The 23,111-nt window shown below is 48.7% G+C and overlaps 1 protein-coding gene across 2 annotated transcripts in view; it reads right to left on the reverse strand.

The window, feature by feature from the left end:
- Positions 1 to 13,167: 13,167 nt before the first annotated feature.
- ARNT (aryl hydrocarbon receptor nuclear translocator) overlaps positions 13,168 to 23,111 on the reverse strand; it is a 38,555-nt gene continuing 28,611 nt past the window's right edge. For both annotated transcript variants that reach the window (XM_077840825.1, XM_077840824.1), the window contains 10 exons: positions 22,972 to 23,046; positions 21,959 to 22,110; positions 19,943 to 20,053; positions 19,316 to 19,391; positions 18,618 to 18,741; positions 17,821 to 17,920; positions 16,999 to 17,149; positions 15,035 to 15,194; positions 14,244 to 14,392; positions 13,168 to 13,452 (listed from right to left, as the gene is read on the reverse strand). In XM_077840825.1, the coding sequence (XP_077696951.1) occupies positions 13,363 to 13,452; positions 14,244 to 14,392; positions 15,035 to 15,194; positions 16,999 to 17,149; positions 17,821 to 17,920; positions 18,618 to 18,741; positions 19,316 to 19,391; positions 19,943 to 20,053; positions 21,959 to 22,110; positions 22,972 to 23,046 (1,188 nt within the window). In that variant the 3' untranslated portion in view covers positions 13,168 to 13,362. The remainder of the gene's footprint in view (positions 13,453 to 14,243; positions 14,393 to 15,034; positions 15,195 to 16,998; positions 17,150 to 17,820; positions 17,921 to 18,617; positions 18,742 to 19,315; positions 19,392 to 19,942; positions 20,054 to 21,958; positions 22,111 to 22,971; positions 23,047 to 23,111) is intronic.

The following is a 23,111-nucleotide window of genomic DNA, read 5'->3' on the forward strand; positions in this document are numbered from 1 at the left end:
AGCCTTTCCTAGTCACCCACGCAGCTAAAACTCTTGTCCAGGCTGGCATCTCGCTCCTCGACTGCGGCAACATCTGTCTCTCTGGCCTGGACAACGGCAGCCTGGCCCCGCTCAGATCTCGTCCGAATGGTGCCGCAAAGATGGTTTTCCTAGCCCATAGCTCTGACCACATCACCCAGCGCCTCACATCCCACAGCTGGCTCCCCCTTCTCTAAACATCAACAAAATGGCCTCATGGTCCTCTTTCCAATGCCTCTTCAAAACACTCCTTGGCCATGCCCCAGACCAAAACGTCTTGACAAGGGTTACGCGGCCCCTCATGTTGAGCAATATTGTCTCGGCGGTTTTGTCCGTCTGATCCGTCCGTCATCTCTTGTTCTGTCGCAAGCTCTTTGGGGCAGGGACCGGCTTTTTAGGCTGTTTGTTCAGCGCCTTGCACTGGGGGGTTCTGGTCTGTGACTGAGGCTCCAAAGTTCTCCAGGATTACAAATAATTAATACCAGTGCAATAAAGGCACAGACGCTGAAAATGACAAAGAACAAGCTGCAGTATGTACCAGGGGTCACTAGAGGTCACTTCCGAGCCAGGCAGAATCGCAGGTCGTCTCTACTTTGTAGCATTCATTCCTGACGGTGACCCAGGAGGTGCTAAAACCTCTGGGCATCTCTCGTCCGAAGCAGAGCCTCCAACGCGGTAAGGGACAAGCCCCATGATGAACAAAGCAAAGGGTGCAGGCAGCATCCTATTGGGAACAAGCTAGGCAGAGAGAAGCACAGATATGGGGCCAAGAGGAAATACATCAAAGAATTAAGAATTCTCCAACCAGGTCAGCCCCTGAGGTCATCCTACATGCTCCTGAATCCAAGATCATTAGCATTGCCAAGCCACATAATTTTATCACAAGCCTCGCAATAGCTGGCATTTTTCTTAAAGCCCCAGCTCCTGGAGTCCTGGTGTTTTATGGGAATCTTGGGGCAGGGGGTGTTATTTTTAAAGCAGGTTTCCAGCCCTTGTAGTTGCAGTGAAAAGCTTGCAAGTGTGACCCATAAAGGCAAAAGGGCAACTTAAAGAACTCAAATTTTATTTTAAAAATCTTGTGATTTTTAAGCCAATTTCATGATATGTGGGGGCCTTAACTCCTGAATGATTGGGGGTGGGAACATTCCCTAACTCTTATACAGCACTTGTCATCCCTAGATCTCAAAGTGCTTTCTAAAGTATCGTTATCCCCCATTTTACAGATGGGGAAACAGGCACAGTGCAGTGACATGACTTGCCCAAGGTCACCCAGGAGGTCAGGGACAGAGCCAGGAATAGAACCCAGGTCTCCTGAGTGCCAGTCGTGCTCTATCCGCTACGCCACGTGGTTTCACATTTTGACAGGCAGGTAAAATCCCATTTTTCTGGTATCGTCATGCTGAAAACAGGGGAGTATTTCATACCAAGGAAGGTAAATTTCCCCCTAATGCTTTTCATAGGAATGTGGCTCAGTGATTAGAGCAGGGAAACACCAGAAGCCAGAACTCCTGGGTTCCATTCCCAGCTCTGGGAGTGGGGACTGAGGTCTAGTGGCCAGAGCAGGGGACTGGGAGTCAGGACTCCTGTATTTTACTGTCAGGGTTGTGACTGACGAACGCACCCCTGCAAGGGGAACGGATTTTAGACTTAGACTCTCTGAAGCGGAGGATGAGTGTCTCTGCCTGCACCCCCCCCTTTCTTCCCCACCCCCCAAAATCCTGCCTGTAGAGTTCTTGCCACATCAGGGGGAGGATGTGATATTTTAGAAAGGACGTAAACAGAAATAACTCATGATCACAAAGTTCCCAGTTTAATCACATCCAGACCCAGCTCTAAGGATTCTGCAAACAATTAAGCAGCAGGAGGGGAGGGAGCAGCCAGCAGGGAAGAAATCCTGATTTACGGGAATACTGACAACAGGGCAGCAGAAAGACACTGCTGGCAACCCCCCCACAATGATGCCCAGTCCTGGAGCATGGATGTCAGCCGACCACACAGGATTCCTGCCAGCAGCTCTACCCCAAGAGAGCAAGTGGCGGGAGCTGGCATCATGCCCAGGAGGAAAGGGCTTGCAGTGAGAGCTCTGGCCTAGAACTCTGGATTCAGTCCTGGGTGACCCTGGTCATGTCACTTCATCTCTGAGCCTTGGGTTTCCCCTCCATAATATGGGGAGAACAATCCTTCCTTTTCCCAACTCTGTCTCTATTCAGCCTGGGAGCTATTTGGGACAGGGACTGCGTCGGGGCAGCGCCTGGACGTAGCTGGTGCTGCCTGTCGATAAAGAATATCCCCCCGGTCCCCAGCTCCAGCCGCCTGCACTATTCTGTTTGCTCAGGTGCTGACCCCCCAATCCCCAGCACAGCAGGGCCTGGGGGCCATCAGGCCCTGATTGCTGCACTGGAGGGGGGGGGGTTGTGAAATAATGCTCCAGGAACCAGCGGCTTCGGACGTGAGCTCACGCCGGTTACTGACAGGCTGCCCAGCGGTTAATGCTGATGGTAAAATTATTTCTGCCGCATCTGTGACTAGCTCCAATCCCCCACATCAGCCTGGGCTTCCATTCCACAGGGGAGGGGGCTGGGCTGGGCTACACAGGAGAGGGCTCTCAGCTCCCTCTGCAGCTGCCACTCCTCTCCCACACAGGGGCAGTGCTGGAAGCTGAGAGGCCAACTCTAACCCGTGCAGGGGGCAACCCAGCTAAGAGCATGAGCTGGAGTGCATTCCGGCACGCGCGGCGGGCAGAGCCCAGCAGCTGGGTTTGAAGCATGCTGTCTTTAGCCGGGAGCAAAGCGTACGCTGGAGGAGAAATTGCCAGACTGGATCAGACCCGAGGCTCATGTAGCCCAGTGCCATGACTCTGGAGGTGGCCAGCACTCGATGCTGCAGAGGAAGGTGTTAGAGAACCCCCACCATGGACAGCCGGGGGATAATCTGCTCCCGGCATTAGGTCTCTGCTAGCTAGAAATCAGCTTAAACCCTGCAGCTGCAGCGGGTGGTTTCGTATGAGATCACTTGGACAGCTGCCCGTCTGCTCACCTGACACTGCTGCAGAACAATGGCCATGCGGTGAATGAGCCAGGGTACTGGGAGCGTCACCCACTAGAGAGCGGGGCAGAATGGAGGACCTTGCTTTGATTAGTGGCCACAACTGGAAAGAGCTGAGACTTGGTCGATTTGGTTTCTGAAGCTGGGTGGCAAGAGGGGGAGTTTTAGCCCTTTGAGGTCTGTTTATTCAACTCCTGCACCACTGAAAAGGAAGTGTGGCCTCGTGGCTACAGGCATCAAGTCAGGACTCCTGGAGTCTATTCCCAAGCTGGGGAGGAAATATGGTTGAATGGAAGGCTGAGCTGCACGAGGCCTGCATTACATCATAGGTAGCTGCTGCCTCACTGGGTGACTATAGCCAAGTCTTGGCCCGCGTGACTCAGTTCCCCATCTGCAAAGAGCATGAGAGGCGTGCGCCTTTACCACGCCATTCATGAGCTGCAGCAGGAAAGAGCTCACCATTCTGCATAAAGAATTGCACACTTCACCTTTTTCAATACGCCCGAACTGCCGCCATCTCCCACCGTCCATGGAAAAGTTGGTCACTTTGTATCCCCCCAGGGGGTTGGCTCCTGCAGCTCCTTAAAGAGTCAATTGTAATAGCTTGTTACTTAACTCAGCAAGCTGCTGCAACCACTTGATCCATTTCTTCCAACCATGGCAGCAGATGGATCCTCAGGCAACAGGCCCTTTTAAAACGCTTGCGAAGATCATGAGCCAGATGTCGGCTGCGCTGGTGGCTGGGAGAGGTGCCACCTACAATTGGTAACATCTGTCAGTGACATCAGGGCCTGGGAATTGTTTTGATTGGTTGGTGGATACACAACAGCTGACCCAGATGAAAGAGGACAGTGATCATTTGGTATTACAGTAGGGTATCAGTGCCCCGTTGCTGTAGGCCCTGGACAAAACAGTGAGAAACTCTCCCTGCCCCCCAGTTTACAATCTGGGAGGGGAATTGAGGCACAGAGGGGAAGTGACTTTCCCAAGGCCAGCCAGCTCAGAGGATTAGAAGCCAGGTTTCCTGAGTGCCAGCCTAGCACCACACCCACTGGACCACACCACCGCTCAAGAATTGAGCGGGATTTAAACCTTGGAGATAGCAGAGCAGGGCAGTTAAAGGGGAAGGAAGCTACAGGATGCAGGAGAGACAGGATGGTGGGGTCTTCTCTAGGCTGCAGCAGAATGAAGCTGCCACCTCGCATCAGAGGAGGAGGAGGAGGAGACTTCAAAGGGAAAGAATGAGCCCAGGCTTAGAGCATTCCTGTTCCCCTTTTATTTCAGACTCTGGCTTTCAAGCCACTTCAAACACCACTAAGAACAGGAGATGAAAGGGGCTGGGGAATCATTAGCTTGCCAGACACATGCTTTCCAGCTTGGCAACCCCTCTCTCCTCTTAGGAAAGGCATCTTTCTTCAGGGCACTCCGCCCACAGCCGCACCGGACGGGATTAATGGCATGGCCAGATGCATCTGCTTTGCTGCATCTATTAGGCCTGCTGCTTGTGAGAGCAAGAAAGGAAGGATAAGCTGGCCCCCCCACCTCCCCTCTCTTTTATAAACACAGTCACAAGCATTGGCCAGAAACAGCACTTTGCAGACATAAATCCCCGAGCACTTTCCCAGAGATAAGGAACTGTGGACTGTGCTGGGTGGTAGGGGAAGGTCGGGCTTGTGATTAATGCTCTGCAGTGGTGTTCTATTCCCAGCTCCACTACGGATTCACAATGCGACCTTGAGTGTGTCTCTGGGCTTCAGTTCCCCACCTGTGCAAGGGGGAGACTGACCCTTCCTTTGTCTTGGTCCATTGTAGACCCTGGGGTAAGAACCATCTCTTACTCCATGTCTGTACAGGGCCTAGCTCAGTGGGGCTCAGATAATTCTACAGCCCTTGGGAGCGCAGTTCCTGAGCATCAAACATTCATAGATTTTTACCCTTGCAACTAGCCCTGGAAGGCAGAGGAATACTAACCCCTTTTACAGCTAGGGAATGAAGGTACAGAACAGATTAAGTGATCTGCCCCAGGTCCCACCAGGAGGCTGTGGCCAAGCCCAGGGGCTGAACCCAACCACTCCTGCACCCCAGTCTGCTGGTCTATCCACTAGTCCTGCCTTCCTACATGTTAGGGTCAAATATTTATAACATGTTTATTTAGGCCAAGTTGGGATGGGGAGGAACTATCCTCACCCTGCACCTTTGGGATATTTTCAAAAGGGGTCTCTGATTTTTGGATGTCCCATTTGAGACCCCTGGGCTGGGATTTTCAGAGGGCGCTTGGCACCGGCTCCTCTGACTGAAGCCAACAGGAACTTGAGGTAGGCGGGTGTCTCAGGTTGGGCACCCAGAAATGCAGACCTCAAACCCCTTGAGAAGGAGCTACAAGAACATGAGCAGTCGATCAGCTGGTGTGAATTTCAAGTTGCCAAGCCAAGCGCTGGGAGGAAATCTTGCCCCGGCACAAGATAGTTAAAGAGTTAATGGAATAAGGTCTCAAGTGGGGTTCCACAGGGACCTGTTCTGGGTCTGGTGTTTAACAACGACTTGGATGAAGGAGTAGAGAGCAGACCGATCAAATTTGCAGATGACACAAAGCTAGGAGAGGCTGCCAATATTTTGGATAGAGCTAAAATGCAAAGGGATCTTGATAAATTGGAGAACTGGGCAGTTAGACATGACAAAATGAAATTCGACAAAGACAAAGATAAGGTGCTTTTCTCTTAGGGAAGAAAAACCAAATGCACAAATACAGACTGGGGGGATAACTGGCTTGGCAGCGGCACTGCTGAGAAGGACCTGGGAGTTGTGGTGGAGCACATCCGCGACGTGAGTCGTCAATCCGATGCTGTTGCAAAAGCAACAAAAGCAGTTGTAGGTTGCTTTAACAGAGGCATCACACGCAAGTCACGGGAGGTGACCATGCCGCTCTACTCTGTGCTGGCGAGGCCTCAGCTGGAGGACTGTGTCCACTTTTGGTTACCGATGTATAGAAAGGATGTAGAGAAACTGGAAAGGATCCAGAGGCAAGCGACAAAGATGATCCAAGGGATGGAATGCAAGCGTCAACTGAGCAAAGGATGAAGGAACTGGGTATGTTTAGTTTGGAAAAAAGAGATTAAGGGGGGGGATACAATAGTCTTCAGATAATTGAAAGGCTGCTATAAAAAAGGATGGAGAAAAGTTTCTCTTTTGCCACGGAGGGCAGGACAAGAGGCAATGGGTATGAACTACAGCAGATTTAGATTAAATCTCAGGAAAAACTTCCTAACAATAAGAACAGACCCCTAGGGAGGTGGTGGAAGCTCCTTCACTGGAGGTTTTCAAAAGGAGGCTGGAGCCATCTGTCTTGGATCCTTTAGACACAACAAACCCTGCATCTTGGCAGGGGGTTAGCCTAGATGACCCTTGTGGTCCCTTCTCACTCTATGATACTATGGACAGCACATCGTGTGCGCTCAGCTCCCAGGAAAGCCCTTTGTGTTCCACATCTGCACGGTCGACGACTCAGTGCTGTTCTTGTGTTCCTCAGGCTGCCCTGTACTTACCCCAATTCGGCGCCCACAGGAGGCTCCTCCTCAGAGCAGATTGCTGCTGAAGGGGCGTTTCAGGAAGATGCTCAGAGCAGTGCAGCGAGTTTCAGGACTAGATGGGTTCCGGAAATTGTATACAAGGTGGCTTTGCAAGTGTCCCTCTCCCAAAGCATGTGCTGGAAGGGCCTCCTGCACCCTCCACAGGTCATAAGGAGCTCAATCTCCATGCCTTCTCTGAGTAAGATGTGGAGAAGAGGCACCATTTGTGATGGACAGCTGGCCACCAGAGCATGTGCCAGGAGCCACAGGCGGAGGCTAAACAGGTGTTGGATCCAGCTTGCCTGGAGGTGCAAGGCTCCCATTTCATGCTCAGCAGCAAACCCCCGAGCTGTCCAGCCAGTACAATTTCGGTTGCTAGGAACAGCGAAAAGCTGGAGCAGCTGCTGAAAAGTTCCGTAAAACACGTTAATGCAGCGTAAGCCTCTGAAAACAACATGCCTGCCTGCTGCCCGATCAAGAGCTGTGCACCTTAGTCACATTACCGAGCCAGCAGGCCATCATTTCCCAGGCAGGTCTCTCCCTCCACCTGGGCCCTTCTCCTCCTTCTTTCCTGCACTTTGCAGAGGACACAACTTCCTCCGGCCACCCGCACAAGGAATGGGGCGCAGGATTGTTGGGTCTGCTGGGAGGAGGGTTCGACTCCCGAGCAGCAATTTCCCTGTTCCTTCCCACGCTCAACTCCTCTTCCCAGGTCTAGGCGGGCCACATGTGCTCAAGGCTTCAACACCTAGAACCACCTTCCCCCCCCACCACCACTCTTTGGCTGGCTGGGAAGGCAGGACTCAGACCTTGGGCATGATCCCTTCTTCCTTACTATGCTGCTAGAACAGCCTAAAGGAAACTTCCATTTTTTTTTTTTTTTTTTAAGGAATCCCTCCAACACCCCAAATTATCTTTCTTGATTGTACTGGACGAGGCCAAGTTGCCCAAACAGAGCAACGTTACACCGTCTGTTATGCAGAAAACTTCCTCCTCCACCCATGAAGTTGTTCTTAGCTTCCACAGCATTACTAGGGAGGTCAGGAGATGCTGGTGGGGTGGGTCAAGATGGCGGGAGTTCAGCTCTGTGTTAGTATCGGTGCCAATGATAGGTTACCTGCAACAGCCCTGCCGATGCTTGAGTAGTGGACCCGCTCTGCTTCTTAATCCGCCCCAGCAGGAAGAGACGGTGCTGGCTAGGAAGGATCGGAGATTGGAATGAACTTGCTGGTCACTGATAAAAAGCCTGGCTTTGATTCAAGCTATGACAGCAGGGAGAAGACGAGGGGGATGCACATTTGAAAAAGAACGGAGATGTTCAACTGTTGATTGAAGCCAGAGATTATGGAATATCAAGATTCTGGGCAGCGGGAAACACAGCATTATTACTTATCTCCTCAGACCCAGCACATTGGTCAGATCATTTCTGAATATCTCCGGAACAGGGCACACCCCCAAGGTGCTCAATGAGATGGCTAGAAATACAGACTGGCACATGCAAAAGCAGCACTTGTTTAAACAGCCACAGTTTGGGGGGGGAGGGCTATTTTGCTCCCCAAACCAATGCAGGATAGCAGACAGCTAGTCACCACTGGGATCTGGAGGGCTTTAACACATGGGGGAGTTGAATCTCCTGAGCAAGAACACAGGGGTAGGGATTTAGGGTGAATTTTTCAAGAGCATCTAAATGACTTAGGAGCCTGAAGTCCCTCTTTTCTAAATTGACTTAGGCACTCAGGAGCCTGAGGCACTTTCAAAAATTTTTCCCTTAGGTCTCTCCAACAATTCCAATTTAGAGGAATCTGGCACCAACTCCCGCTCCCTTTCAACGGGAGCTGGGCATGAAACTGCCCCATTTGAGCCTTTCAAAATCTCTCCCCGTTAGGCCACTCAAGAGAACCACGCTGCTAATCTCCCCACACAAGAGCTAGGGAGAAGGACTGGGAAGAAAAAAAGAAAAAGTCGGGTTGGAGGCTCGTCAGACTGCAGGGCACAATTAGACCCAAGGCCATTAGCACACCCAAGGGAGGTCTTGCACGCCTAATGGGTTTAGTCAGGCCAGTGGAACGCCTGTAAAAAGACATCCAGCAGAAAAGAGACAGACGGCACTTTTAAAAAGGAAAAAAAAAAATATCTTCTTGTAAAATCTCTGCTACATATAATTATTTGCAACCTCTGTCACAACACAAAGCCTTCAGTACAGAACATTTAAAAAAGAACGAACGTTTAGCGTCTCCCGTCCCCCGCCCCTCCCCAACCAAACTGTTCAGTAAAATACTCACATTCAAACATATTTGATTATCAAAAACGGGACTTGAATGAACGTCAACCTTTCTCAGTTCGGCTACCGGATTTTTTGTTTTCATAAGACTTTCTGCCTCCTTTGCATCCAGAGTAGCAGGGAAGGAAAAGAACCAACGATAATTTCATGCAAGCCCTTTTCACCTGCATGGCAAAACCAGAGCTGTTTTTTGGTTTCTAAGCTGAGCTAGCAGGTGACACTTCAGTTAGGTCGTGGTGTAATCTGCAGGCACGTGGGGTGTACTACAGGTGTAGGGTCGCGGTGTCATTCCACAGGAGGGTGAGCACAACCGGCCACTCCCATGGGATGTAAGATTTCACAGGATCAGGCTCTTAAAAGCCTCATCCCTGCACTGATTTAATTCCAAGGAATGCAGGATCAAACCCCATGAAGTCTGAGCACTAAGAGGAGGAGGGCTTCCCACCAGTTATGGCTGGCCGCCCGACCAGAGCACCTGAATCCTCCCTACTGGGTCCTTTAAATCTGGGGTTTACAGACTATAAACTATTTATATGGACCTGAGTATTGGAACACCTAATTAAGCCCACCACCAAAGTTTGTCAGGAGCAGGGGTTCCCCAAGTGTGTTACACGTACCTCTGGGAGTACGTAAGACATCTCTGGGGGTACGTGGGAGAAATTGTGTAACGGTGGATTTTATTTATTGTATTTTCATACCAGGCTACTCAGATGAAGCTTTAAAACTCTGAGAATTTGTTATATAAAATACGGTAGTTAATTTAACTTCAAGACGTACCAGTGAGAACAGACACGCTGACGTACAGAGCCCTCACCTCCAATCACGGTACAGTGCGGGTTCAGTTGCTCAGCAATTGTCCAATTTAACTGAACTCAGAATTGGGGGGGGGGGGTTTCGGTTGTATACTTTGCATTATATCTGTACATAACAGTGAAATATAGACAGATGGCTCAAGGCAGGTAGTGTTAAGCACAAATTATCAGTGTTGAGAAGGGTAGGGGTTTACAGGCAGCTGGTAGATCTGGAAGAGGGTAGCCAGTAAGAAAAGTTTAGGAATCTCCGGTCCAGTGGGTGGCGAGCGGGGTGCCTGAATCCCACTGCATTAAGGTGCGGTGAGCTCAGAGCCAGGGGTAGGTTCTGGGACTCTTGTCCCACACAACAGCACTGAGTCAGTGAAGTGTGCCCTTTTTCCCCTGTAGACAATGCACATCCTACAACTGAGCAACGGGGGGGGGCAACACTACCTCTTGGGGGAAATGGTCCACCCCAGGTCAGGGCTGGTGGAGCTCAAGCCATCACGGTGGCAAGTTTCCCTTGGCAAGGACCATCATCTCTGTTTAAGAGCCAAGTTCTCCCCCTTGCTGGTAGCAGCCCAGCTAAGAAAGAAACAAATATGAGCACCTACGAGTTACGAATGTGATGGTGGAGAAGGTCATTACCCAGCTAGCAGGAGCTCATCTGACCATGCACGTGCCCTGTTCTCTGCCACAGAGATGGGAAATCAGAGCACCACGAGAGAGAACTGACTGCAAAAACAAAGCCAAGCAACTGACCTTATTACGTGGTCTCCCCCTCAGCCCCGCAAGCCCCTGGAAAGATTTGAGCAGTAGAATGAAAAAGGTTGCGTTTCTCTTCAATGTCACGTTACAATAGTGTGCATACAGTACATGGTTTCTGTAGAAACAGGGGTTTCCCTTATGGCCACATAGTTTCAGAGCGTTTGTAACAGGTTCGTTCTGTTTTCAAGGCCAAAGCTGCCTTCTCCTTTTGAGACTGGTAAAGTGAATACAGCGCTACCATTCGGGAGACGTCACAGAGTTCTAGTCATTCTCACACGCATGCTTCTGCCATCCTGTTAATACAAGTTAACTCACAAGCAGACACTGCCATACTGAGTACAAATACCTGGGAGCATTAACACATTACAACTTTACAAAACAGATTTGCTCTAAGCCTGAGAAAACCCCATGGCTCAACAGCCAAAGAGCTAGTGATAACATTATTTGGAACACGGTGAACGGCCAGAGCTGAAGAGAAGAGCCAAATGCAGTTACTGCTGTTAGCTCAGCTCAACACCCTGATAATCCACCCAGCAGAGAGCAGATGAAGTATATGGGTAAAATTTTCAAAAGCTCATAAGTGATTTAGGAGCTCAAGTCCCATTTTTAAAAGCGATCGTTTGAATCACTTTTGAGACAGGACTTCAAAAACTCTGAAGATTTGACCAAGGTCACTAGTGTCCAAACATTCGTTTTAACAACAAAAGCATGAGAATACAGTATAGGTTTGGTTCTTCTAATCCTAGTGTCAGTATCATCTCTGGCAGGGTTCAGAAAATATTGAAACGTCTCATCGCACTTTACAACAGTTATTCACACAAATGTGTTTTGCCCCAATACTTCCACAGACAGAGGTCACATGTCCTACAAATCTGGGAAATCTGCTCTTTGAAGGGTATATGTGAGCTGGCAAAGGGTCCTCCTCAACACTGCTACACCCCTACCTGCTTCAAGATCTACTAGTCCAGACAAAGACCACACCCTTCCTTTTGACAATCTTGCCATTAGAGCTAGGCAAAATTTTTTGCACAAAACTGTGGAAAAACGCAGATCCTGCACCAATGAAACACTTTGAATTTATGTTCAGTTCTGTTTTGTTTATAACAAAACTCAGAGTCTTACTTGATTTTATGTAAAATGTTGAAATATTTGTTTGAAAGAACTTTGTTTCAAAATTTCCTTTGATTTTTTTTAAAAAACCCAGCAGCTTGAAAATGCTCACAATCAAAATGAAATCGTAAATTTAACCCAGCCAAATTTCTTCTTTACTTTTGCAAAATTGCTAACCAGCGGAAATTCCATTATTTGTCCAGCTCTGACCTTACTGGCTGAAGGATGGTCACCCCAGGAGGTCAGCATCCCTAATCTCATTTAACATGGCGCAGCATACATGCTTTAAAGCAACAAGACCAGCTTCCAACAGATTTAATCCTGAAGAAAAACAGATTTCCCTTTTCAGGAAAGATTCTGTTTTTCTACCACAGCGTTGGAGAGTTGGTTTCCAAGTGTTGAACCCAATGACAGACCGACCCACCTACTGAATCCAAGCAGCAAACTCTTGACATGGGTACTGGATTCACCATCACTTTTTCAAAAACAGGGCCAGTAGAGAGTGTGAAGTTTGCCACAAATTTTCCAGGGAAGGTGCCAGAAAATTCAAACACAAGGCTTGAATCTTTAAGTTAAATACCTGTCTCGCTTTCCTCCATTTTGTATTTTGGCAATAGATCAGCACCTGGCAGTAAGAAGTTCTTTAAGGGATCAGTGAACATCAGACTGGAGATTGCCACTCTGATAGCTGAGTGAAGAGCCCAACTCTTGGCTATTTACCAGATCCCTTACCCAGAAGCTAGACAGGCAGAAGAGTCTGTTTCCAACAGGAGCTGGGCCTACAACTCAGAAATGGAGGTTGTGGAAAAGGAGATAAAAATGGTAAAAGTTGCACTAAAAGTGCCATGTTATTCTTAAGAGAGACACTCACTGAAAACCCGTTTAACACTGGTTTATGGCAGCACTGAAGCCATCAGTTGTGGACCGGTGCATCTAGAAAGAAAAGCTACATATGATTATTTAACACTTTATGGCTCATTATTTTCCCATCTTTATGTGAATGAAAAATCCAAGTTTATAGGTCATGCTAACTAAAATACCCATATTAATTGCACTGTTTATGGAAGAGAGATGGGATTTCAAACAAACATGTTCTTCCAAAGCTAAGCTCCCGTGAACATGGAAGCTTCTCACCAAACACAACCCGATCACAAGCCGGGGAGCCAGTAATAACCTTACTCTTTCCTCTCCAGAGATGAGACAAAAGCTTCATTGCTGAGGTGACCTGCAGTCCCAATGAGAAAGGCTGGGTAAACCAAGAAGGATTTGTAATCCCCAGCATGTGTTAACCCTTTATAACTCGATCCTAGGGTAACATTTGAGAAAAGGTTCCAACATTTCAGCACAGTTACAACAAGTCTTTAAAAAGTCACGGGATAGAAGACTGAAATTTTTAAAAAGCACCTCGTGAGCTTTGGGAGGTGCTTGCTGAAGGAGCCAGGAGCCTCTCCTCCCAACCCAGTGCACAGAGTAAGCCTCTTGCATGCATCCCGCAGTCTGTGGGAGTTTCTCTCCTGCACTCTCCAATGCTTCATGAGTCCTGAAGCCGTCTGATGAACAATCCCACGCATCTTCCACGCAGGGCTGGCAGCACTGCAAAGACCCTGCCTCCTCCTTCGGGACAAGCTGTCCATTCTGGATTCTTGGTTGGAAGTTTCCACCTCCAGAAAGTAGGAAGTGTTTAGAAAGTTCAGGAGTCTGAGAAAAGAGATGTAGGTGCTTTTTCCTTTACACATAGATATTTATATAAAATTTGTGAGGGGGTTTCAGTTTTGTTTTGTTTTTATTCTGAAAAGGTAGGGAACATATTTAAGTCTGGGAATTCTTCATTGTTGTAGTTGGATCCTTGGTCTCCCAGCATCGACAGCATGTCCTGTAAGAACAAAATAAGTTTTGTATCTGTCCTGTAGTCACATGTAGGAGCTGGAGCCCCCATCATGGACTAGGGCCCCATTGTGCTAGGAGCTGTACAAAAAACAGAACAGATACTCCCTTCCCCAAAGAGCTTACAAGCTAAAGATTCCTGCAGACACATTCCAACTGCCTTTCAGAGTCTAGATACCAGCTGTATTTCTCATACGATCAGTGACTAACTGTAGCCACACGCCCCTGGGGGCTGAAGCGGACACCTGGACCCTGTGGAGGGCACGATGCAGAGGAATCCTGCGGAACAGTCATTATGGGGCTGTATTTTGTTTTGAAAACCCAGCTGTTCCCTCTCTCCTACACAGCAGGCCCAGCCCAGGCAGCGGTACAAGCTCTGCACAGCACCCCGCCAGGAGGCCTTAGCTCATTTATGGACAAAACGCCTCAGAGGGGAGGTCAGTCTGCGGCCACTTTTGTATCTCCGAGACCGATGATTCAAGCCAATTCTGGTGGTGCTGGGTGAAGTGGACTCCTGTCCACTGGAACAAGACAGGCCCCGCTGGGATCCCAAACTCAGCCAGATTCAAACCAGCTACCTAATAGAAGTGAACAGCTCCAGATCCCTTGACCAGTTCCTCCCCGGCAATCCAGCCCCATGTGAGCTTATTACAGCTTTCACATCATGCTGGCCAAGGTGCTTGCACTCTAGCCAACTTCCTGCGCTTTTGTAAACCGACCCCATACGTTCCCGCAGGATTTACAGCCCTCCCTCAATGGGTTACGAAAATGCCATCTTACTGGGAAGACCTCAGGCTGGCTCGGCTGCTGCTGGACGTGCTGCTCCCCAGAACTTCGCCCGAGGTGTTGTCCTGGCCACTGAGGCCACATGCCAACTCCTTCCGCTGTCCGTGTCTGGAACTGGGCTGGGGTCTGCCCGGTTTCAGTGGCTGTTCAACAGAGGAACAAGGTCAGTGAGTGGCGTCCACAGAAGAGTCTCTACCCAAGTGCCTTTAAAGGGTCAGTAAATACAAGACCTGGCTGGTCAATGGCATTGCTTCAGGCGGACAACTTAGTATGGCAAACAACGTGGGGAGGACTTCCAGTGCCCAGCCACGTAGCAGCAAGGGTAATCTGATCCTGCAATAATATGAAGGATCCATCCCTGATATTGTCCAACCAGCTCTGAACTGAATTTCTGGCAAGGTCAGGACAATGGGATTTGAGAGGTGCCTTCCCACTCTAACGAACCTCTGAATTTTTAGGAGTCCCTTCCATCTGCCCCCCCCCAGTGCTGCAACTGTATGGAGTGTCTCTGGTTTGAGTCATCCCTTGTTCAGTAGGGCAGCTGGGGGAAAGGAGAGGCTGGAATTCAGGTTTAGAAGTAACACTAGTAGAGCATTCATGACATTTTTACAAAAAACAGACCAAGGACATGGGGAGATGCATCTGCCTACACCCGGCCCAAATTTGGCCCTACCCCTATCTTGAAGCTCAAATCCAAGCCTCTTTTTAAAGAAGATTTTTATCCTGGTCCCACCTCCCCAGCAAGATCCTACCTATATTCCCTATGTGACACGAACAACACTTACCAAAGCCAGTGCTGCGGTTGGCGAGGGGTGGATAAGCAGCCCCACCTGGGGAAGCTGTAGAACCAGGTGTTGACATTGGGCTGAAAGAGGAAGGGGTGCCTTGGAAACTCCCCATTCCAAATGAAGGAGACCGAGTCTTTGCGGTCTGGGAAGCCACTTGCTAGAACAGCAACAAGAGAGAAGTAAACGCTGTATTTACTCTGCTCTTAATCTGAAAACGGCGCAGGTTGCTGGACTGACCCAGCTCTGGTGACCGATGTTCCCTATCTATGAAGAAGGTACAGCATGTGCATTGCAAGCTTCTCCCTGCCAATCTGCCCCAGCCTTGCACCTGGAGGAACTCTCTCTAGTACCTGAGCGCCTTCCAGCCATGCATTAAACAGGACTACACACCTGTCACATATTTGTTCTCTCCCCAAAGGGAGAAGGATGTACAGTGAAGTGCCTTGGTTTAATAGGGGGTTTCTTCTGGTTTTTTTAAATATACCTGTCGCTATGCATTTATCTAACAGGAAAGGCCAGGTCACAGAAGAGCACCTTGCCCTTGGAGCAGAAAATGAGGGGGAGGTTTAGGATGGACCTTCGTTCCTCAGGGGTTCATTCCCGTCTGGGACCGGCCCCGATGAAGTTCTGTCTCCTGCCCAGACGAGCTTTACTCTTACTGCTGATTGTGCCAGAGGGGCCCCAGTTCGGTGCAATGATGGAGCAATTGTTTTCAGGGTGGAGGTCGAACACTTGACTCTTTAGAAATGGATCTGGACCAATTCACACAAGCAGCTGCTGGGATTTCAGCTACAGGAACCCCTCACTTAAAGTCGTCCCGGTTAACACTGTTACGTTGCTGATCAGTTAGGGAACATGCTCACTTAAAGTTGTGCAATGCTCCCTTCTAACATCATTTGGCAGCCTCCTGCTTTCTCCACTGCTTGCAGGAAGAGCAGCCTGGTGGAGCTAGCTGGTGGGTGGTTGGAACCAGGGTGGACCGGTAACCCCCCATCAGCTCCCCGCTCCCCTAAGTTCCCTATGCAGCAGCTGCTCAGCAGGCTATCAATTGCCAGCAGTTCAGCTGTCGCTCCCCCCACTGCCATGTGCTGCTCCTGCCCTCTGCCTTGGAGCTGCTCCCCAAGACTCCTGCTTGCTGTGTGGGGGGAGGGGAAGAAGAGGGGGGCTAATGTCAGGGTGTCCCCCCTCCCCTCTGCTCCTGCACCCCGCTTACCCCATCTTCCATAGAGCAGGGTGGACACACTGACCAAGGGAGCTGCTGCCTTAGGCAGCAGCTGTAGTCAATTAACAAGGCAGTGTACTTCCGACACCTCTTCATACTTAAAGGGGAAATGCACATCTCCATCTCTCAAACACACACAGGGTGTGTGTCTCTGTCTGCCCTCCCTCCTTTCCTGCTGCCTTGTAGAGTGAGAGAGTTAACCCTTGAGGGCTCAGCCAATTGCTAGTTCGTCATTTAGCAGTAAGGCATTCCCTGGGAAATATCCCACTCTCTGACTCCTCCACCTCAACCAAGCTTCACAATCATCATCACTGTGTACAGTATTAAATTGTTTGTTTAAAATATATATAGTCTTTTGTCTGGTGAAAAAAATTTCCCTGGAACCTAACCACCCCCCCCCTTTACATTAAGTCTTATGGGGAAACTGGATTCACTTAACATCGTTTCGCTTAAAGTCGCATTTTTCAGGAACAGAGCGACCACGTTAAGCGGGGAGTTCCTGTATTAAGAGACAGCGATCGCTGTCAAACTGGAGTTGTTGAATGCATCCAATACAACCTACTCCACTTGCCAGAGAAATTTCTCCATCACTCTGCTATTCAGAAGGCAACCCCGTCGGAGCACTTTATTGCTACACGCAGCTAACGAAAGAGCAATTCTCAGGACAGCGAGGGGCGCGTGTGTGCGGCAAACCTGTATCCCTCGGGAGAAGGCTCCTGGGCCTTCTAGGAAATATTACCCGTGCCGTGAAGGACGGTCGTGTCGCCGACACCCAGTTGGTTGCAGTGACTGGAGTGGTGCTGGAGTGGCGAGAAATCTGAGCTAAAATCTGGCCTGCTGAAGCAGGCTGCTGCTGGATGATGTTGACGGGGGGTACCATGCTACTGCTCCTAGAATAGAAGAGAACATGCTTTAAAGAGTTAGCCCAGATTTAACCATTACCACTAGACGTGCCTTACGAGGCATTACAAGCATAGGCAGACAGGTACTACGCATCTGCAGATAATCCACAGTCCCCACACAACTTAGATACCTCAATTACAAAACAAGAGGCTAGCCTAAACTTGGAGAGGATGTGACAGAGCATGCACTTCTGCCTCTGCTGTCTGTCCATTTGTAGTAATATTTCCATCAGTGTCTAGCTACTGTCTGGCAGGCAATTAATATAAGCAAACATGCAGAACCAAATGGTTTCAATGAACTAAAAGACAATGGTGTCTGAGTACTAGGGACACCCTGGCACATGCAAATATTTCCTAGGGGTTTGGTTTAAACTTGCATTTTAAGAACGGCAGGCATATTTCATTGTGATATGATCCAGCGCTTGCAACGAACAGTCAATTCTGGTGCATGGGAGAGTCCCCTTTAGGGCAACAGAGTGTGCTCATTCTGGATGGTTATTACGGTCCACTTATCTTTCAGCAGTGGCAAGACACCACAAAGCACTGTCACCCTTCGTTTCTTCTGTTGCCCCTCCAGAAAACTAAGCCTGGATAGACAGAATACAAAGAGAAAGATACAATTCACAGCAACCCGACCCCATCCAGCACACCAACTTCACCTGAAACTTTCAGCGGGCCGCGCAGGAGTGAAAGTGTTTCCCTGGGGGAAGAGTGGCTGATTGGCCGGCACTGTGCTGGCAGGAAGGGCTTTGCTCTGATCTGTGAAAGAAAGGCAAACAGGTTAGAGCCTGTGACAAGGCAATGCTGATGGAGGGAGGCCAAGACAAAGGCTGTTAGCAAGGGAGCTAAACACCTGAGCTCTCCACGTCAAGTTTGATTCTTTGGCTTAAACAGCTTGGCTAGATAAGGGACAGTCTTGTTACAGACATTACCCAGACTCAGACTGCAGATGGTTCCATAACAGCTTATTTAATTTGATTTCCTCTCAATTTTCTAATAAGCTTTGCCTTAAGATCTTTTTGGGGCTTAGGACGTTCACGGTTGTCTGTTCTGAGTCACAGAAAACAAATCTGCTCTCTGGGGATAGGCAGAAGGGGTTATGAGGAGATCCCACACTTGGGAAACTTGGTCCAAGGTGTAGGTCAAAAGACTGCCCTTGCCGCCCTCCCCCAAAGCATTGCCAAGATGCTGACTGCAGTCAGGCAGGCACTGGTGGGAAGGCAGCAATCAGGGGGAAAAGCTTAGAGGCAGACTGGTGGGTGAGTGGGGTGCCTGAGACATTCCTGTTCTGCAAGAGAAGGGACTTCCCTCTCCACTGCCACTTCAGCACCTGTCCCTAGCACTAGATTCATTTAAACAGAACAGGTGATGATACTGAGCCAGGACTGAGCTCGAGAAACAGAGTCAACTGAACGTCCAGGCTAACTCATCAACCTCTGCACAGCACAATCCCTACCTGTATTGATATTGGAGTAGATTTCACTGAACCGCGGGTCCCTCTCCTGACTAAACAGAGCCTCCGCTTTTTCCAGGGGTTTGCTGCGTTCTGGGCCAGCAGCAGTCACAGGCTGGACAGCAACCTGGATCACAGGAGGGAGATATAAGCACAAGCAACCAGTAGGCAAAACAGAGATGTCTCTGAGGTTACAGAGGAAGCCACTTAGGAACCTACTGTCTATGATAAAGAGCAGACGGCATTTGTTGCCTGGCTTTTTACATAAACCTTGGTCTGCAAGGTGCTTTAGCGCAGTCTCAATATCCACTTGAATTGTTCCAGACTGATGGTGCTGAGCGTATTGACAACAGCTCAAGAATGGGGGGGTGCACGAGGCAGTTCTTGGGGGACATGGGCACCCCAAGCAGAGGGACTGAGCACCAGTGGGCTCAGAATTCTGGAAGCAGCTTTGCCCTGCCCTGCAGGAGAGGCTGTACCAGCACACCTGATGGAGAGATGAGGGCACGACTCACGCAGGGCAGGTGGCAGGCCCAACTCTCTCTTCTCAGAAAGTCACAACATGGGCTCCAGTGAAACCCAGCAACTCAGACTCCCACGTGGTGCTCTCAAGTTACTGCTATATGGGCCAGTTTTCATCTACAGTCAGGGACAGATCACAACACACAGAACAAAGACCATCAAGATCCCTGCTGATTTACCTGCGAGTGGTCGTAACCAGACAGACTCTCTCTTCCTGGGACCACTTCCATCTCAGTCTGTTGTGGCTGCTGCTGCCTAAAGTAGAACGTAAATGTAATAAGAACTGGGTCTGCTAAAAACAACCGAGCTAACGAAGCCCTGACCCACTGGCAGCCAGGAACTGGAGTGTCTCTACACAAGCAAGGAGGACTGCAACAGAGTTACTGGAGATTCTGCCTACGCTCAACCCCCATCAAAACCCAGTATTTTCCAGCATGACCCGATTAAGACGCCACCCTGCAAAAGGAAGTTTCTGCGACAGGCTCACAGCATCAACCATTCAACTCTCTTGTAAGCAATCAATCTCCTGCCTGGCCCACTGGACTCCAGCAGATCAGCTATTCTTCTTTTCCGCTCATTTAAAAATTAATTGCCAGTTCAACATTAGCCTTGCTACTTAACTAGGTCAGCTAATTGCTGTTATAAATATTTTGGAGCTCTTGACTCAGTCATTTAACCCTAGAGTGTCTGCTCCTCTGGCAAAGAGCAAAGTAGGGGTGAGAAGAGAGAACTGACAGGCCTATAAAAATAAGGTGGCCAGGTAAGGGAAGATGACCAAAGTTAAAGGCACAGTAGAATCCATTCACCTTGACGCCAGCTGAGCTGTGCCCATGTCCAGGGGAAGGCTGACGTTCTGTCCTTGCTGTGGCCGCTGCATCGAGTTAGACACAGCAGGCCGAGATTCCTGGCTTGAGTTCCTTAGTGTTGTTTAAAAAAAAAAGGGAGAGAGAAAAGGAACGGTGCACATGTCAGTTACTGTCCTTTAAAATTTGCCTTTTTTGGTTCAGTCGTGGGTCCAAGAGCCTCGTCTTTGCACAAGCCCAATGAAGTCAATGGAATGATCCTCTAACTTCAACGGCCTTTAGATCAGACATCTAATGGGATACACATCTATGATCCAAAGGGCACTAGTCCCCCCAAGATACGCAGCAGGAAGAAAAGCTATTAAATTTGTGTACACTGGAAGCCTCACCAGTCTTACATACATCTCAAATAATCAGCACTCCCAAGATTGTCTGGCCTAAAGCATACATGACTTACCATTTGAGTCAGTAAATAAATCATGGATCGAGCAGGATGCTCTCAGTAAGGGGCCACTGTTAACCCTAATATAAACCCTAGAAACAGCCTCTGGGCTCCGCTTCTGTCTAGTCGTGAAGTCTGTATAGGGGAATGTAACTCAACTTTAACAAGCTTTCCCGTAAGGTAGAAAAATCTGGTATCTCTCAACATGTGTTTTAAACGCTGTTGCTTCTGCCCAGCAGAGAGTACTTGGGTCTGTGAAAAATAAAACTAAGCACAGTGCACTTAGCGAAGAGCCAGGCAGCTGGAGTGCACCATATGCTATCTGATGCACAGCTGTGCTTTTCTGGTCTGAACTTGCGTGGTATATTTGGAAGCTGGAGTATGGAAATGGGAATGGATTTATGTGGACTGAATAAGAGGAGGAGAGAATACAGTCAAAGAGATGCCTCTAATGCCAGGAAAAGCTAAGTGCATATCAGAGGCATGATTAAAATACAGATTCTTGGATCCTTACCCTGTGCTCATACCTTGGTGGTCTAGAACCAAAGGGAAGCCCCTAGAGGGACCGGATTAATATTGCTCTGAATCTTTTTAAGGGAGTCTGATTAGACTGGGTTTCTCCTACTGGTGCGTGGATAAGGTGTACTGCTGACTGTACAGCGTGATTGAGAAAGGTCCAGAAGGGACCCTGAACATCCAACTCAGCTGGCCTGGCTTGCCTCTTGTCCAGCTGGGCAGATGTCCTTTAAGGCTAATACTAGCTCTGCAACTACAAGATACGTGCCTGCCAGACTCGAACGTTCCCTCTCAGGATCTCAAGTGCCAGGCCTGTATAAAGAGCCTCGTGCTCCCCCTAGGAAGAGGCAGCATCCCTTGACTACCCACAATGGAGAGCCAACTATGGCACAGAATTGCCATGCCATGATGGCCAAGAAGGGAACGGGTGGTGGGTTGTGAAGATAGTAACAGAGAGAGCACAATTTTTACTGCAGTGTCACAATTAGGGGAGATTCTTTCCTGACTCTAGGATGAGCTACTGAAGCAAGCAGACAACACCAAAGTCAATATTTACTTTCTAGTGTCAGCTGAGGATTTTCCTGCTCACATTCAAGCAAATCCGGGCCCCAACCTATCCATGCCTCGTCCTGCTGCCATGGAAGCCAAGTGCTACATTAAAATACACCGTCCTAGTATTAACACTCCAAATGCAGATAAACAGCCTGAAGAGTCCATGCACCACCAGCAAGTTAAGGAGTTAAACAACTGAATTTTGACAGCTCCCTAAACTCCCAACTGAGCATCCAAAAGAATTCCATGTTATGCATATTAAAAGCATTTCATAGCACGCACTACACCACTGTCAGGATACTGCCCAGTGTAGTGAGTGATTTTTTTAAGAAAGCACAGAAGCTTGGGGGGGGTGAGGGGGGAGAAAGAGGGGGTGATGGTGGAAGAACCCGAGCTCGTAAAGCATCCGGTCTGTGTAGCTGGTCATACTGGGAGGCACTAGATCAGGCAAAGTGCATATGCTATCGCTGAAAGTGCTCATGGATTGAAAGCCATTGCCATGTACATACTTAACGTTGGTGTTGGTACAGATGATGTACTCAATCTCATCTGAGTAGGGGTTCTGGAAGGTAAAGGAGCTGGTTCTCATCCAGAGCCATTCACGGTTTTTGGACCGGAATCGGAACATGACTGACAGAACCTGGCCTTTTAACTTCACCACCTAGAAAAATTTAACGCCATCAGTAATACCTGATAAAAAGACGTTTGAGAACAGTGTTGTTTATAAGCAAACACCCACCCTGCTAGCAGCTGACTATGGCATTCTTTGTCAAAAGGCTATAATATCGTACCTTGCTTCCCCGTCAAAATACAACTACTCTATTCTTTTCAACTCTTAATATTCCTCCAATGGTCTGACTTCCCAGGATGATGATATGGGAGTGGAATGTAGCATTTTCTTATGCCTTCAATTAATGCTTTTTGCAGCAATGGAATATATGAAAACAACAACAAAAAAGTTCATTTCTCCAGCAACCAAAGATTGTCCGCTGTTTATAATTCTTACTATTGGGTCAAATGAATGAGGAGCCGCTTTTCAGAATCATCAGTAGTGGAGTCTTTCCTGCCCTGCCAAGTCAAGCGCCCTCAGAGGAGAGAGTAACAACATCAAGAGGGCCAGCAAGCCACATCCATTTAAAGTTTGGACACCTTACGCATGGCAAGGCAGATGAACTGGTGTTAGAACACAGCCACTGAAGCATGGCCTTGATGTCAAGACTTTGTACTCACATCTCTGGTCTCAGACAACTAGCAGCAAAAGGAGGAATTCAAAAATAAATTAGACACACAAACCCACCTAGTTTCATTTTGCATGTTAGCAAGTTCTCCTGTGTTTAATAATCTATTCAAATGTATGCTACTCAGTAACTGAGAAATTTAAGGCCAGTAAGGTGTGATTCCTGCCTTGATAAAAATCTAAACCAGTTTAGTTCCACTGCACAAACGACGGCCAATAGGAATATTGGTTTACAACTTGGATGCATATCAAGTTGTAAGCAGCCACGGTGGCTAAATATATTACCTGCTGAAAGCTGTCTCGCAAAAGCTGCTGGTCTTCTGGGTGGCAGAAATCCACAATGTCTTTCCCCAAGAGTTCCTAATTTTGAAGAGGAAAGGAATAAAAAAGTCTGCACTTAATAAGCAAACTCCCTGCTTTTGGTC

This window comes from Eretmochelys imbricata, chromosome 24, assembly GCF_965152235.1.
Source record: "Eretmochelys imbricata isolate rEreImb1 chromosome 24, rEreImb1.hap1, whole genome shotgun sequence".
NCBI lineage: Eukaryota > Metazoa > Chordata > Testudines > Cheloniidae > Eretmochelys > Eretmochelys imbricata.